Genomic DNA, 12,768 nt, shown 5'->3' on the forward strand with positions numbered 1-12,768 from the left:
GAAGAGCGACGGCTCCTTCATTGGATATAAGGAGCGGCCCGAGGCCCCCGACCAGACCCTGCCCCCCTTAAACAACTTCTCTGTTGCAGGTGTGTCTCAGGGGCTCAGAGAACGGCTGGCAGGTATTGGGGACATGTGGGGCTTGATCATTCTTGGGCTGTGGGCCTGTCTGGGGCCTGTTTGCCCTCAGATCTATTTCCCACCCTTTCCCTGCTCTACCTCTGTGTTACTGGGCCTGGGGGGTGTATTGGTCAGCAGTGGAGAGCAGGAAGAAGAGAGAAGCTGGGGCATTTTCTGGCCTTCTGTCCCCTCTGTGGTACCCGAAGTGGTGCCTTCTTGCCAGACACTGACCAGTGAAAGCTTGGCCGGTGCAAAGCCCTTGCCTGGGCCTCACAGAACCTGCCCTCAGCCCGCTGCCACCTTCCTTCCCCGCTGACCTGATTGGTCACCACATCCTTGTCCCACCTCCTTAGAACATTTCAGAGATACTCACCTCCACCGCCACCTTATAGCCCAGACCACTGTCCCCTCCCCACTAGCTCCCTGCTCTAGCCTCTTCCCCAGCCTCGCCTCTCAAGGCCACCCCACCTGCTCGCTCTGCAATCCAGCCCCACGCCCCTCTCTGTCCTGCTTAAAGCCTTGTCCTGGTGGCTTTCCTGTGTGCTCGTGACCCCCACGTGGCTGTCTCTAGCCCTGGCTTCCCTCCTGAACTCTCCCCACCTGTGCCAAGGAGCTTCCTGCATGTTTCTCCCTGGGATGCCCACTGTGGGATACCCAGCGTGTCCCAAACTGGCCTTTGGGTCTCCTCTCCCTTCCCAACCTTCTACTCCCCATCTCCTTCTCTGGGAGGGCCCTGTTGCCCCCTCATCCTCAGGCCAGAGGCCAGGGCGTCATCCCAGATGCCTCTCTGTACCTCCTCTGTGGCCCATCTACCTGTCTTTGCCTCCCCTCCCCTGCCCCACTCTGGTGTGGCCCCAGCCTCCTGGGCTCCCGGCCTCCATTCTCTCTCACCCTCTACACGGCAGCCAGAGGGATCTGTCTAAATCTGTTCATGTCCCTTCCCTATTTAAAGCCTTCCTTGGCTGCCTGCTGCCCTCAAGACAAAGTCCAGATTCCTCGCCATGCCCCCTGAGTCCCGCAGGCTGGCCTCTGCTCACCTCTCCAGCCTGTCTCTCACTTCTCCCCGCCTCACAAGGAATTTGCTCTTCCCTAAGTAAGCTGGGCCCTCTCTCACCTCTAGGCTTCTGTATACAACGCACCCTTCTGCCTTCAGAGCTCAATGCAGAGACGCCCCTTCCTCAGGGAAAGCCTCCTGAGCCCCTGGACTGGGTTGGCTGCCTCTTAGGCTCCCCACCCCAGTCACAGCCCTGACCACTGAGCCATCACTGGAAGGGCTGTCTCCCTTCCACATATGCACACTGGACCTTGAGCCCAGCGGGGCAAGGCCAGGGCTGTCTCGGTCACTAAAGTGCCATGGGGCTGGCACACAGGAGGTGGTTTGGGGAATGTGGGGTGTAGACTGGCAGGGCTGTCGCTTTACCCTCCCTGCTCATATCCCTCTTCTGCAGAATGCCAGCTGATGAAGACCGAGAGACCGCGGCCCAACACCTTCGTCATACGCTGCCTGCAGTGGACCACAGTCATCGAGAGGACCTTCCATGTAGACTCTCCGGATGAGAGGCAAGTCTGGGCCTCTGTGTGGCGGCCCTTTGAGAGTGGCCAGGCTCTGTGTGAGGAGAAGGGGTGCAGATGGATAGATTGCCCTGAGCCCCTCCTCAGGAGTTTCCCATCTCAGCCCTTTTGCCAGCTAGGACATGCAGGGCTTCTCAGCCCACAGACTCCTGTCCACACCGCCCCGTGTCCTCAGACTGGGGGCTGCATTGGAATCGTGGGGGGGCTTGTTAACAGTGAGGCACTCTGGGCCACTTCGGGGCCTCTGATTGTCTAGAGATCTGCAGAGGGTCAGGGAGCTGCATTTTTAATTAGCATCTCCATTAATTTCGAGGCAGGTGGTCTAGAAACTCAGCTCTTTAAAAGATCAATTTAATAATCAGAAGAGATACAGATTCACCTAGTTGAGAAATCAAACAGCAGAAGGAGGTGTCTAGTGAAAGCTTCACTGTCACTGCAGCCCCGTAACACCCCCCATCCCTGCCCCGCAAGTTAACTGCTGTTCTTATGTATCGAGCGAGAGCTTCCTCACCGGGAACGCAGACACGCTCACTCAGATAGGACTTCGGTGCCCTGCTCCCCTTGTTCTTTCTTTTTACACAAAAGGTGGCCTTGTACCCAAACTGTTCTGAACTTGCTTTTTATTTAATGTATGTTGGGGACTCTCTCTATTTCAGTATATATAGAGTTGCTGCTGCTGCATTTTTTTTTTAACAGCTGCACGTCTGTGTTCCCGAGTTTGTTTAACAGTTCTTTATTCATGGTGACTGGGGTTGCTTCAGCCTTTTGGGCTCATTAGAATAATGAGATAGTTATAATTACATAAGCAATAATTAGATAAGCAGTACCTTGTGCTTATCTTGTTCGACATACTTATAGTTAAATCTGTAAGATGAATTCTTAGATGTGGGATTGCTGGGTCACAGGGGAATATGCATTTGTAATTTTGAGAAATGCTTCTTTTAGGCCATGTCTAAGAGTGTCCTCACAGCCTTGTGTTTTCAAACGCTTGGATTTTTACCAAACGTTTGGTGAGTTTGAGTGTCCTTTCGTGTGTTCAGGGGCCATGTGAGTTTCCCTTTCTGAACTGTCTGTTCATATCCTTTGTCTCTTTTTCTTTTGGGTACTTGGTCTTTTGCTTATTCATTTCTGAAAGCTCTTTATAAGAGAGCTTAGATCTTTGTAATGTGTGGCAAATATTTTTCCCTCACTTTGTCCCTTTGGCCTTCACTTTGAGAAATATTCCTTTAGCTTGTCTGTGGGGTGAGGATTCAGCTGATCCTCTGGAGAAACCTAAAACAGTGCCATCCAAGAGAAGTCTCTGCCATGATAGAAATGTTCAACAGCTGTGGTGTCCAAGAGGGTAGCCACTACTCACATGTGCCTGTTGAGCATTTGAAATGTGAAATGTGGCTAATGAGACTGAAAATGGAATTTTGTATTTTATTTAATTATCTTAAATTTTTCAATAGCTCCATTTGGCTAGTGACTACCTTTATGGACAGTGCATTTCTAGAGCATACACAAAAGAGTATCGTAAGACATATTACTGTAATCTATACTGTAATTGTCATTGCAAAGCTTCTCAAGATTAAAAATATACCTGCCCCACCATGGGGAACAGGGTGACCATCGCAGGCCAGCTGAGGTGTTACTCAGATGAAAACTGGGCACAGAAACATGGACTGCCAGTAAAAGCAAATTGAGACCGGTAGGTGCATAGGGTCTAGGGGTTGGGCTGAGTTTTGAGGAATGGGTAGGAGTTGGCCATGGAGATAGGAAGAAGAAGGTGGCTTCAGGAAAAGGGACCAGCATGTGAAAAGGCCTGGAGGCGAGGCAGCTTGTCATTCCAGGGACAAGAGGGTTAAGCATCACTAAAGAATCAAGGGCCAGGGGTCTTGGAAGAGGGGAAGTGGAGGCCTTGAAGCTGGCAAGCTCAGCTGGCGCCTGGACTCCAGATGGAGGTCCCCACAGGGCTTGGCAAGCAGTGAATCAATTGGGGTTTGTCACAGGGCTGCTAAAAGATTCAGGGGGATGATAAACAGGAAGCCCTTGACTCAGCAGTACCTGGCACACACTTCGCAAGCCTGGAGAAGAAGCAGTGGGGAGCTGGCAAAACGTTTTCGTAGGCAAGAGACCTGCTGTAGTTTCCATTATAGGAAGATACCATGCTCTTTGGCGTGGGGAAGAATCCCTTTACTAAGACTGTGCCGGCTAGAGAGCCCCCAGCTTCCTCCTTCTCTTTGTACCTGCCACTGCCACTAGAAAGAAATCTGATAGGATTGCTCTGAGACCAAACCCCAGATTGCTGACCTTAACCCCAGGGAAGGTGTGAGCCAGAAACCCAGAAGAGGGAGGCTGCTCTGCTCGTGGCTGTCCTCACTGCCCTGCCCAGGCCTGAGCCTGGGGAGGGTGGGGGCAGGGTGAGGACCGACAGGGGCCACGCTGGTGGCTGGTGGTTGCCTGGATGCTGCAGCGGCCTGCTCACTTCCTTCCCCAGTCGGCTCTCCCCAGGGCACCTAGAGCGATTCCCCTACTCCCTGCCCCAACTTGTTGTTTCGGGTGGACAGAACAGTTGAAAGAACAGTATCGTAAATGAGCAGCTAGATACCCTGCACCTAGGTTCAGCAATTCAACATCTGCCATGTTTGCCTCATCTGGCTGTGTTGGTTTTTTTTTTGCAGTACGCGGGCCTCTCACTGTTGTGGCCTCTCCCGTTGCGGAGCACAGGCTCCGGACGCGCAGGCTCAGCGGCCATGGCTCACGGGCCCAGCCGCTCCGCGGCATGTGGGATCTTCCTGGACCGGGGCACGAACCCTTGTCCCCTGCATCGGCAGGTGGACTCTCAACCACTGCGCCACCTAGGAAGCCCCCCTGGCTGTGTTTTATGCTGTATCTTGAACTTCTGTTCATACCTTGTGACACGTTTCTCCTTAATACATCAGCAGGCATCTCCTAAGAATAAGGACTTTCTTCTACAGAATCCTGGTGCCCTTATCATGCCTGAGATGATCATTGATAATATGTATTTACTAACATCCTCTCTAGATCTGTGTGCCGTAGTTGAATTTCCCCAGTTGTCCTCAAAATGTTGTTTTTCAGACCAGGATTTGAAAAACCAAGGTACATGTTGTCTCTGGCCTATTTTAATCTAGTTCAGCCTTTGTCTTTCTTCCCCGACCATGACATTAATTTTTTTTTTTGACAAGCCAGACTAGTTGTCTTGTAGGATGTCGCATACTCTGGATGTGTCTTATTTTTGCTTTTTGGCACTGTTTTCTTTGTTCCTCTGTGCCTGTATTTCCTGTAAACCAGAAATAAGGTCTGAAGCAAGGTTGGCAAACTATTGCCTGGCCTCCTTTTTTTTTTTTTTTTTTAAATTAATTAATTTATTTTTGGCTGGATTGGGTCTTTGTTGCTGTGCACGGGCTTTCTCTAGTTGTGGCAAGTGGCGGCTACTCTTCATTGCGGTGTGCGGGCTTCTCATTGCGGTGGCTTCTCTTGTGGAGCATGGGCTCTAGGAGCACGGGCTTCAGTAGTTGTGGCACGTGGGCTCAGGAGTTGTGGCTCGCAGGCTTTAGAGCGCAGGCTCAGTAGTTGTGGCACACGGCCTTAGTTGCCCCACGGCATGTGGGATCTTCCTGGACCAGGGCTTGAACCCGTGCCACCAGGGAAGTCCCTGGCCTCCTATTTTTATAAATAAAGTTTTATTGGAACATAACACACCCATTTATTTACCAATTATCTATGACTGCTTTTGCTGTCCTGTGGCAGAATTGAGTAGTGACCAAGCTGTGACAGGCACTGTGTGATCTGCAAGGCCTAAAATATTTATTATTTGGCCCTTTCCAGGAGAAGTTTGCAGACCCTTGGTCTTGGCAGGTATACTTAATAGTGCATCACATTAGTGTGATCTTTTTAATGTAAATCTTACCTTGTAATTTCTCTGTTTAGGACTCTTAGTGGCTTTTAGTTCCACTTTTGGAGTAAACTCCAAAGTCGATGCTCTGCTCTACAAAGTCCTACGTGATCTGGCCTCCTCTCCAGAATCATTTCCTACCACCAATTCCCTCAACTTCAGCCACCCTGGTCTCCATGGTGTTCCTTAAACATGCCAAGCACACTTCCTACCTCAGGACCTTCGCACTTGCTGTTTCCTTTGCTTAGAATCCTCTTCCCCCAGATATCATTACAGTTCTCTTTCTAACTTTGTGAGGTCTCTGCTCAAATGCCACCTTCTCAGAGTGTCCTGCTCTGCCTTCCATGACTGTTACCTTTACCCTGCTTTATTTTTCTTCGTAGCACCTACCCTACCTGGTGTGACATTTTCTTTTTTTCCTCTTTTTTTTTTCGGCCATGCAGTACAGCTGGCGGGATCCTAGTTCCCCAACCAGGGATCGAGCCCGTGCCCTGCAGGGGCCTGCAGTAGAAGCGTGGAGTCCTAACCACTGGACCACCAGGGAATTCCTGACATTTCCTATTTATTTATTTGTGCCGGGAATATAACTACGTCTTCAGTAAATGTTTGTTGAATGAATAAAAGAATAATTAGAACGAATGCTCTGTTGAGCCAGACCTTACTCTAAGGTCTTTACATGTATTAACTCATTTATCCTCACAACATTTCTAGGAGGGAGTTCCTCACCTGCTAAAGAGGCATAATGATGGTGAAGCTGAGGCACAGAGAGTTGCAGAGTAAAAGAAAGATGATCTGAGGGGCCTGGGTTTTCCCTACCAGGCAGGGCTGGACCTGGGTCAGCCAAGTCAGCCCATCTGAGAGTGTCTGAACAGAGGGAGACCCCAGATGCCCTCCAGCTGTGAACACCGCTCTGGTTCAGAGGAAGGCCCTTGTTAGGGAGAGAGGTCCCCATCTGCCACTAGACCAGCAGTCAGCTGTTATTTCTGAGGCTGTGACGAGGACAGGCCTGTGCACTAAGGACAGCTCGGCCACCTCCAGTTCACCGAGCTTCCCTCCAGGGTGCAGTTCGTTCTGCTCAGCAGGGTAGCCCAGGGCTGGGGCCCAGGGTCTGGAGTCAGACCAGCCACCGTGCCACTTTCGCAGCGGGGCTCAGTTCCCTGGCTGTCGTGAGGGACGAAGAGGACATGGTTGTGGATGCGCCTGGCCTGGGTGCCCCATGGAATCGCACTTGTTGCTGCCTTTTTCCTCCTCCGTCTCCTGTGGCACTGGCTCCTTTTGCCTCGGTACTACCATAGCCTCTCTTGCTTCCTGTCTCGATTCCCAGTCCGTACCCCACACAGCAGCTGCCTACTTAAAGCCGAAATCAGATCCTGTCACCCCGCTGATAAACCCTTCCAGGACTTCCTGTGATGTTAAGGATCAAGACATAAATCCCTCACACAGTGGCTTGTGGAGCTGGGTGTGGCCTGTCCTCCCTCCTACCCTCATCCCTTCCATTCCTCTCTCTCTGTTGGCTCCAGACGTGCTGGCCCCTGCTGTGCCTTCCACAGACACCCCAGGCTCCCTCCTCGGGTCCTTGGCCACGCCGGTCACTCTGCCTGTATTCTTTTCCCTCCTGGCACTTTGAAGGCCTACCTCCTTCCCCCCATTTCATTTATTTCACAGCTAAGTCCCTGTTCTTGGCACTGGGGATGTCCCACGTTCCAGGGGTGTCTTCCAGATCCCGGCTTACGTGCCACCTCCTCAGAGCGGCCTTCCCTGACCACCCTCTGAGAAGGGGCTTCCTCTCCAGCCCCTGCCTTGGAGCCCTGACATACTTGTCTTCTCCCTTAGGCCTGGAGCTCCAGTGGGGCTTGTTCCCTGCTGCACCCTCAGCACCCAGAACAAGGCCTGGCACGTAGAAGACACTCGGGAGGGATTTGCAGGCTGGCTGGGTGAATTCTCATAACCCTTCGAGGTGTTTACTCTGTGCCTGGCACTGTCCTGAGCGCTTTGTATCGTGTGCTCCCTCACACGACCCTCTGGTCCCCGCTCCACGTGTCAGCCCACTGAGGCACCGGAAGGTCAAGTGGCCTGCCCGGTGTTGCCTCCGGGAAGGGGCAGGACTCCTGACAGGCGGCTTTTCCTTCACCTGCTTCTGGGCTCCTCGGCACGGTGGCCCTTATTCACTGAGCCTTCCCGCGAGCTTGCCCTGCTTGCTCCTCCGGGGCCTGGTGGGCCTGGTTTGGGAGGAAGCTGCAGCTCATCAGGGCAGGCAGTGTGGTGCCAGGGCCGGGGGGAGCCCAGGCACGGGGCTCAGCTCCGCTGCCTCCTAGCCTCGTGACCTCCGCAGGTGACTCCATTTCCATGCGCCTCAGTTTTCTCATCAGAAGCACGGCCCCTCCCCCTCCAGCCCTGTTGAGGAGCATGGAATGCGGTGGTGTGCATTATTTTTCTCTGCGTGTCCCTCGGGGCAGGAGGCTCTTTCCCCTGGGGGCTCTACTTTGAGGGTTGGAAGGCACGTCAGCCCTGGCCCTGGGTAGGAGCTCCCCTCTGCCCCAGACACCATGTTGCAAACCCTTGGGGAGTATCCTGGACGGAGGCCCTTGCTTTTTCTCTGCAATTCTGAGTGCTGCAACCTTGCCACCTCGGTCCAGTTGGAACAGGATCGGGGGCTTGTCGGGCAGCAGGAGAGTTACCCCCGACCAGCCTCCTGCATCTCTGTGGATTCTGGCTCCAGATGGGATGGGTCCAGGTCTCACCAGTGTCTTTAGCCCCGTCCTTGAGTCAAGCACTTTCTCTGGGTGCAGGCTTTGCACACAGCAGCTCACTAGCGTCTCAGTGCCCCCAGTGTACCAAGGAGGGGGCGAGCTGGGAGGCCTGGGCTTGCCCAGGTGGCAGAGTTGCTGTTTGAGCCCCAGCTCTGAGCACCAGCTCTGCTGCCCAGAGAGGCCCCACAGAGCTGCCTCCCATGCTCCCTCCTGTGGTGTGGAAGCTCCAATCTCTTGTTCATTCAGGCTCCTGTTGATAGACTGCGTTCTCCTTTACAAACAAAGATGATAGCACACTACATATCTTGGTCTGCAAGTTGCTTTTTTTATGTGACAGTCCCTCAAGATCTGTATATGTGAGGTATATACGTATTTTTTTCTTTTTAGTATATTCAGCACGTCTTAGGAGATCGGTGATTTTTTTTTTTTTTCAGTCCACAGTCATATACCCAAAGTCAACATTTTAAAATTTCTAAGAGGACAGTTATGATCGGATAAAGCCTATCACAGGATATGCTCCCCCTACCCCTATTTTTTTTGAAAAACAGGAATATTAATGTAGGGATAGGGATTTGTACTGTTATTTGTTCCAAACAGGGCCTGGGTAAAACGCGTTGAGAGATGCCAGCCTGAGGCAGTGGGTCAAGGAGGGAAGAGGCTCGCGCTGCTCTGCCTGGGTGTGCGCTGGGCTTGGGGCCACTCGGGGTTTGGGTTGCCAGTCACTCCCCAGATGCTTACCGAGTACCCGCCGGGGTGCTGGCTCACACCATGTATGAACAGACCAAATCCCTGGCCTCGTGAGAGGGTGTGGACATATGTGGCTTATGGGGCCCTCAGGCTCTGCTTAGGCTTGGGGAGGGCTGGTGTGCCAGCACCTGATATTTGCGCTCATGGTACACATGCATCTGTCTTAGGAAGCGTGATCTCATGTGAGTGAGGCCACTTGGACAGGCAGAGCTTCTAGGTGTGGGCTGGGACCTGTCGGCTGGGTTGCTGCTTTGCTCAGCGAGGCACGGAGCTCAGCCAGAACTGTTCACGTGGCTTTTATAGACCTAAGCAAAATCCATAGGGGGTTCAACAAATATTGGGCTCAGCCACCTAAAATTGTGTGGTGGGTCCCAAATAATGGAGAGGTGTGGACAATTTAGTATCGTTCAGCTTCATATTTTTTCCTTTTTGGTGTGTGGTCTTCTTTACTTTTTTCTCCTAGATGCATTTTCCCTCTACAGAAAGAACTTTTGCAAGTATCAAAAGAAAATTCTTTCCCAGCAAGTTCTAAATCATGAGTGACAGAACCTAGTGTGTTGTTCTTAAACCCGTCTGCCTTCTGCTGGGACCTGCTTCCGTGTCCGCCACCTTCTCTCCCCGGTCCCTGCCCCACCAGGATGGTCCCTGACCTGTCCCTGTCCCACCAGGATGGTACCTGACCTGTCCTCCCAGCAGACGGGCACCTCCAGGGGGTCATGTCGGTCACCTCTTGCTTTGTAAGATCTGCAGCTTTTTTGGCTAATGAATGCCTCCTTCTGCTCTTGATTCTCTTTTGCAGAACACTGGTCACTTGCACACGTGAGCTTGTCATTCGTTCTGAGGGGCTCAGAGGAGCACTGTCTCTCATTCAGGGTTCAGGGTGGTGGCTTATTTTCAAGGGGCTGTGAAGAAAAGGCAGTCTCTCCTCTAGTCACGTAATTGCTGCCTGACTTCAAGTGGCCCTCAGGTCAGGCCCCTTCTGGGACACAGATGGTCTCTGTCCTTATTCTGCTATTGCCCTCTCCCACCCACCACAGCCAGAGGGTCTGTCAAATTTCAGTCTGGTCCCTCCAGCTCCACTAGGTCAGACACATCTCAACAAAATGCCCAAAGGTGTTTGGCCATTTGCTCTTCCATCGTGGGGCATGGGGCTCGGCCTTTCCTGCCCCGAGGCACAGGCGCCCCAGGACTCTTAGCTCCCTGGATGTGTCCCCGCACAGGGAGGAGTGGATGCAGGCCATCCAGATGGTTGCCAACAGCCTCAAGCAGCGGGGCCCAGGTGAGGATCCCATGGACTACAAGTGTGGCTCCCCCAGCGACTCTTCTGCAGCCGAGGAGATGGAAGTGGCAGTTAGCAAGGCGCGGGCCAAGGTGGTAAGTGCTGGGAAGGCAGGTGGCCAGCACTTGGGGCCTGCCAGTCTGTGAGCACCCCTCTCCCTCTCAACCCTGGCCCTGCCGCCCTTGATTTCCATACCGAGAGCACGGGCCCAGCCAGGACACTTCATGACTGCCCTGTAGACTGGGTGATTTCTGGTTGTAGATGCCCCGGTGCTGCTCTGGGCCCACAGGGTGAGGGGCAGCCTTATCCCAGGGGGCTGTGAAGACCCGTCTACCCCCATGTCAGAACCCTAGGCTCAGCCTCCCAGGGCCCCGTCCCTGGGAGAGCCGAATGGTGGGAGAACCTTGGTCTGAAGGCCACTTCAGAACAAACAGTTGCTGCCCGGAGCCTCCCTTCCTGCTCCTGCCTGAGCATTTTGGCAATAGTGTCCTTTGATTTTTCTCTTTTCTTTGTTAAAATTTCTTCCCATGGGCCATGTGCCAAACACTGACTGTCTGACTCTCTCCCCATCCCGGGCAGACCATGAATGACTTCGACTATCTCAAGCTCCTGGGCAAGGGCACCTTTGGCAAAGTCATCCTGGTGCGGGAGAAGGCCAGTGGCCGCTACTATGCCATGAAGATCTTGCGGAAGGAGGTTATCATCGCTAAGGTGGGCCCTCCCAGGGCTGCTGCGGGCTGGCCGCTGTGGGGGACACAGTTCGGAGCCTGATGGCGGTCAGGAGCACGCACTGGGCGGGCCGCTTCCCGGGTCTGCTGCTGTGTCCCCCAACCCGTGAGTCCCCAGAGAAGGGGAGCCTGAGGCCCAGAGAGTGGGGCCCTGCCTGCTGAGTCCCCCACCCTCTGGGCACCAGGAAGGAAGATGGGGGGAGTGTGACTGGGGCCTCACCCAGCAGGTGCTGTCAGGCCTGAAGGAAGCCCCTGTGGCAGCAGAGGGCCTGTGGGGAGGCCACAAGGGTGGGGCCTGGCTCAGGGTGTCTCGGGAGGAGGCTGGGCCAGGAATGGAGTTCTATTCCTTTTTTTCCTTATTTAAAGTTTTTTAAATAGGAAATTCCTAATGTACATAAAATTTTTTAAAGAAAAATAAATATAATGGACTCCGATTTAGCAGTCATCAGCTTCAACATTAACTAACGTTTGGCCAGTCTTGTTTCATTACCTCTGCCCTGCTCGTTTGTTGTTCTGGAGTACTCTAAGGCATGTCCTAGACATCACAGATTTTCAGCCATACCTACTAATATGTGTATTTTTAACAGATGATGATTTTAAAGACTATAATCACGGGACTGTGATCATATCCAACAGAATTAACAATCCCTGGTGTCATCGGTCCACGGCAGGGTTTCTCAGCCTCAGCACTGACATTTGGACCAGACCATTCTCTGCTGTGGGGCAGTCTTGTGCACTGTGGGACATGTAGCAGCACCCCTGGCCTCTACCAGGGCACCCCTCCACCCCCGAGTTGTGACAGTTAGAAATGTTCTTTGACGTTACTGCTGACGTTATTACATTATCCTGTGGAGACAGACTTGCCCCGTGGAGAGCCAGTGTCTGGGCACTGCAGCTCTCTGGGCTACTGCCGTGCACTCAGATACCAAACTCAAGCCCATGTTAGAGTCCTGGGAGGAGAGGGCCTGTGATGCTGTGCTGGGCCCGCCCCCTGAGCTTCTGATTCATGGGTCCGAGGAGGGGGCCCAATAATTTGCATTTTTCCAAGTTCCCAGGCGGCGCTGATGCTGCCAGTGTGGGGACCACACGTGGAGAACCACTGCTCACAGCCTAGTGTCCTGATTAGATCCAGGTCCTTCAAGAACATTTATAGGTGGTGATTCCCGTGGCCTGTGGCGTCACCTTAGGGGTCTCAAGATGTCTGCTCGCCCCCCCACCCCCGCAAGGATGTCAGAATTGGCCCGTGGGTTCAGGTGGTGACAGCCTGATCCTCCCTTGTGAAGTCACCATCAGCTTCTCGCCTTATGGTTTTGAGAGCGAGCCACGGAGTGTGCTTGCCTGGGTGTGGTATTTCATCAGGGCTCGTGAATGGTAGCATTCTGCTCCTGCCATTCTGTCTGTGTATTGACTAGGGATGGAATTGGATATCACCAAGATGTTGCTCTCCCATCTCTCAAGTTGGGCAGGGGGGTGTGGCCGATGTGGTGGGACCCTCCAGCCCCTCACCCAGCCTCTATCTGCAGGATGAAGTCGCCCACACGGTCACCGAGAGCCGGGTCCTCCAGAACACCAGGCACCCGTTCCTCACTGTGAGTAGCACTCTTGTCCCAGGCAGGGCCTCGCCTGCCCTGTGGGGCCTCCAGGCCTGCCCCCTAGGACAGAGCTCAGGGAAAG

At 53.3% G+C, this 12,768-nt stretch overlaps 1 protein-coding gene across 2 annotated transcripts in view; it reads left to right on the top strand.

The window, feature by feature from the left end:
- Positions 1-12,768, top strand: part of AKT2 (AKT serine/threonine kinase 2) — a 28,778-nt gene that overhangs the window by 9,401 nt on the left and 6,609 nt on the right. The window contains exons 3-7 of one of the 2 annotated variants that reach the window (XM_007458655.1): positions 1-89; positions 1,569-1,684; positions 10,312-10,461; positions 10,946-11,077; positions 12,618-12,683. The exon at positions 1-89 is cut by the window's left edge and continues 3 nt beyond it. In XM_007458655.1, the coding sequence (XP_007458717.1) occupies positions 1-89; positions 1,569-1,684; positions 10,312-10,461; positions 10,946-11,077; positions 12,618-12,683 (553 nt within the window). The remainder of the gene's footprint in view (positions 90-1,568; positions 1,685-10,311; positions 10,462-10,945; positions 11,078-12,617; positions 12,684-12,768) is intronic. The other variant, XM_007458654.1, reaches the window with a different exon arrangement.

The sequence above is a fragment of the Lipotes vexillifer genome, unplaced genomic scaffold, assembly GCF_000442215.2.
Source record: "Lipotes vexillifer unplaced genomic scaffold, Lipotes_vexillifer_v1.1 scaffold371, whole genome shotgun sequence".
NCBI lineage: Eukaryota > Metazoa > Chordata > Mammalia > Artiodactyla > Lipotidae > Lipotes > Lipotes vexillifer.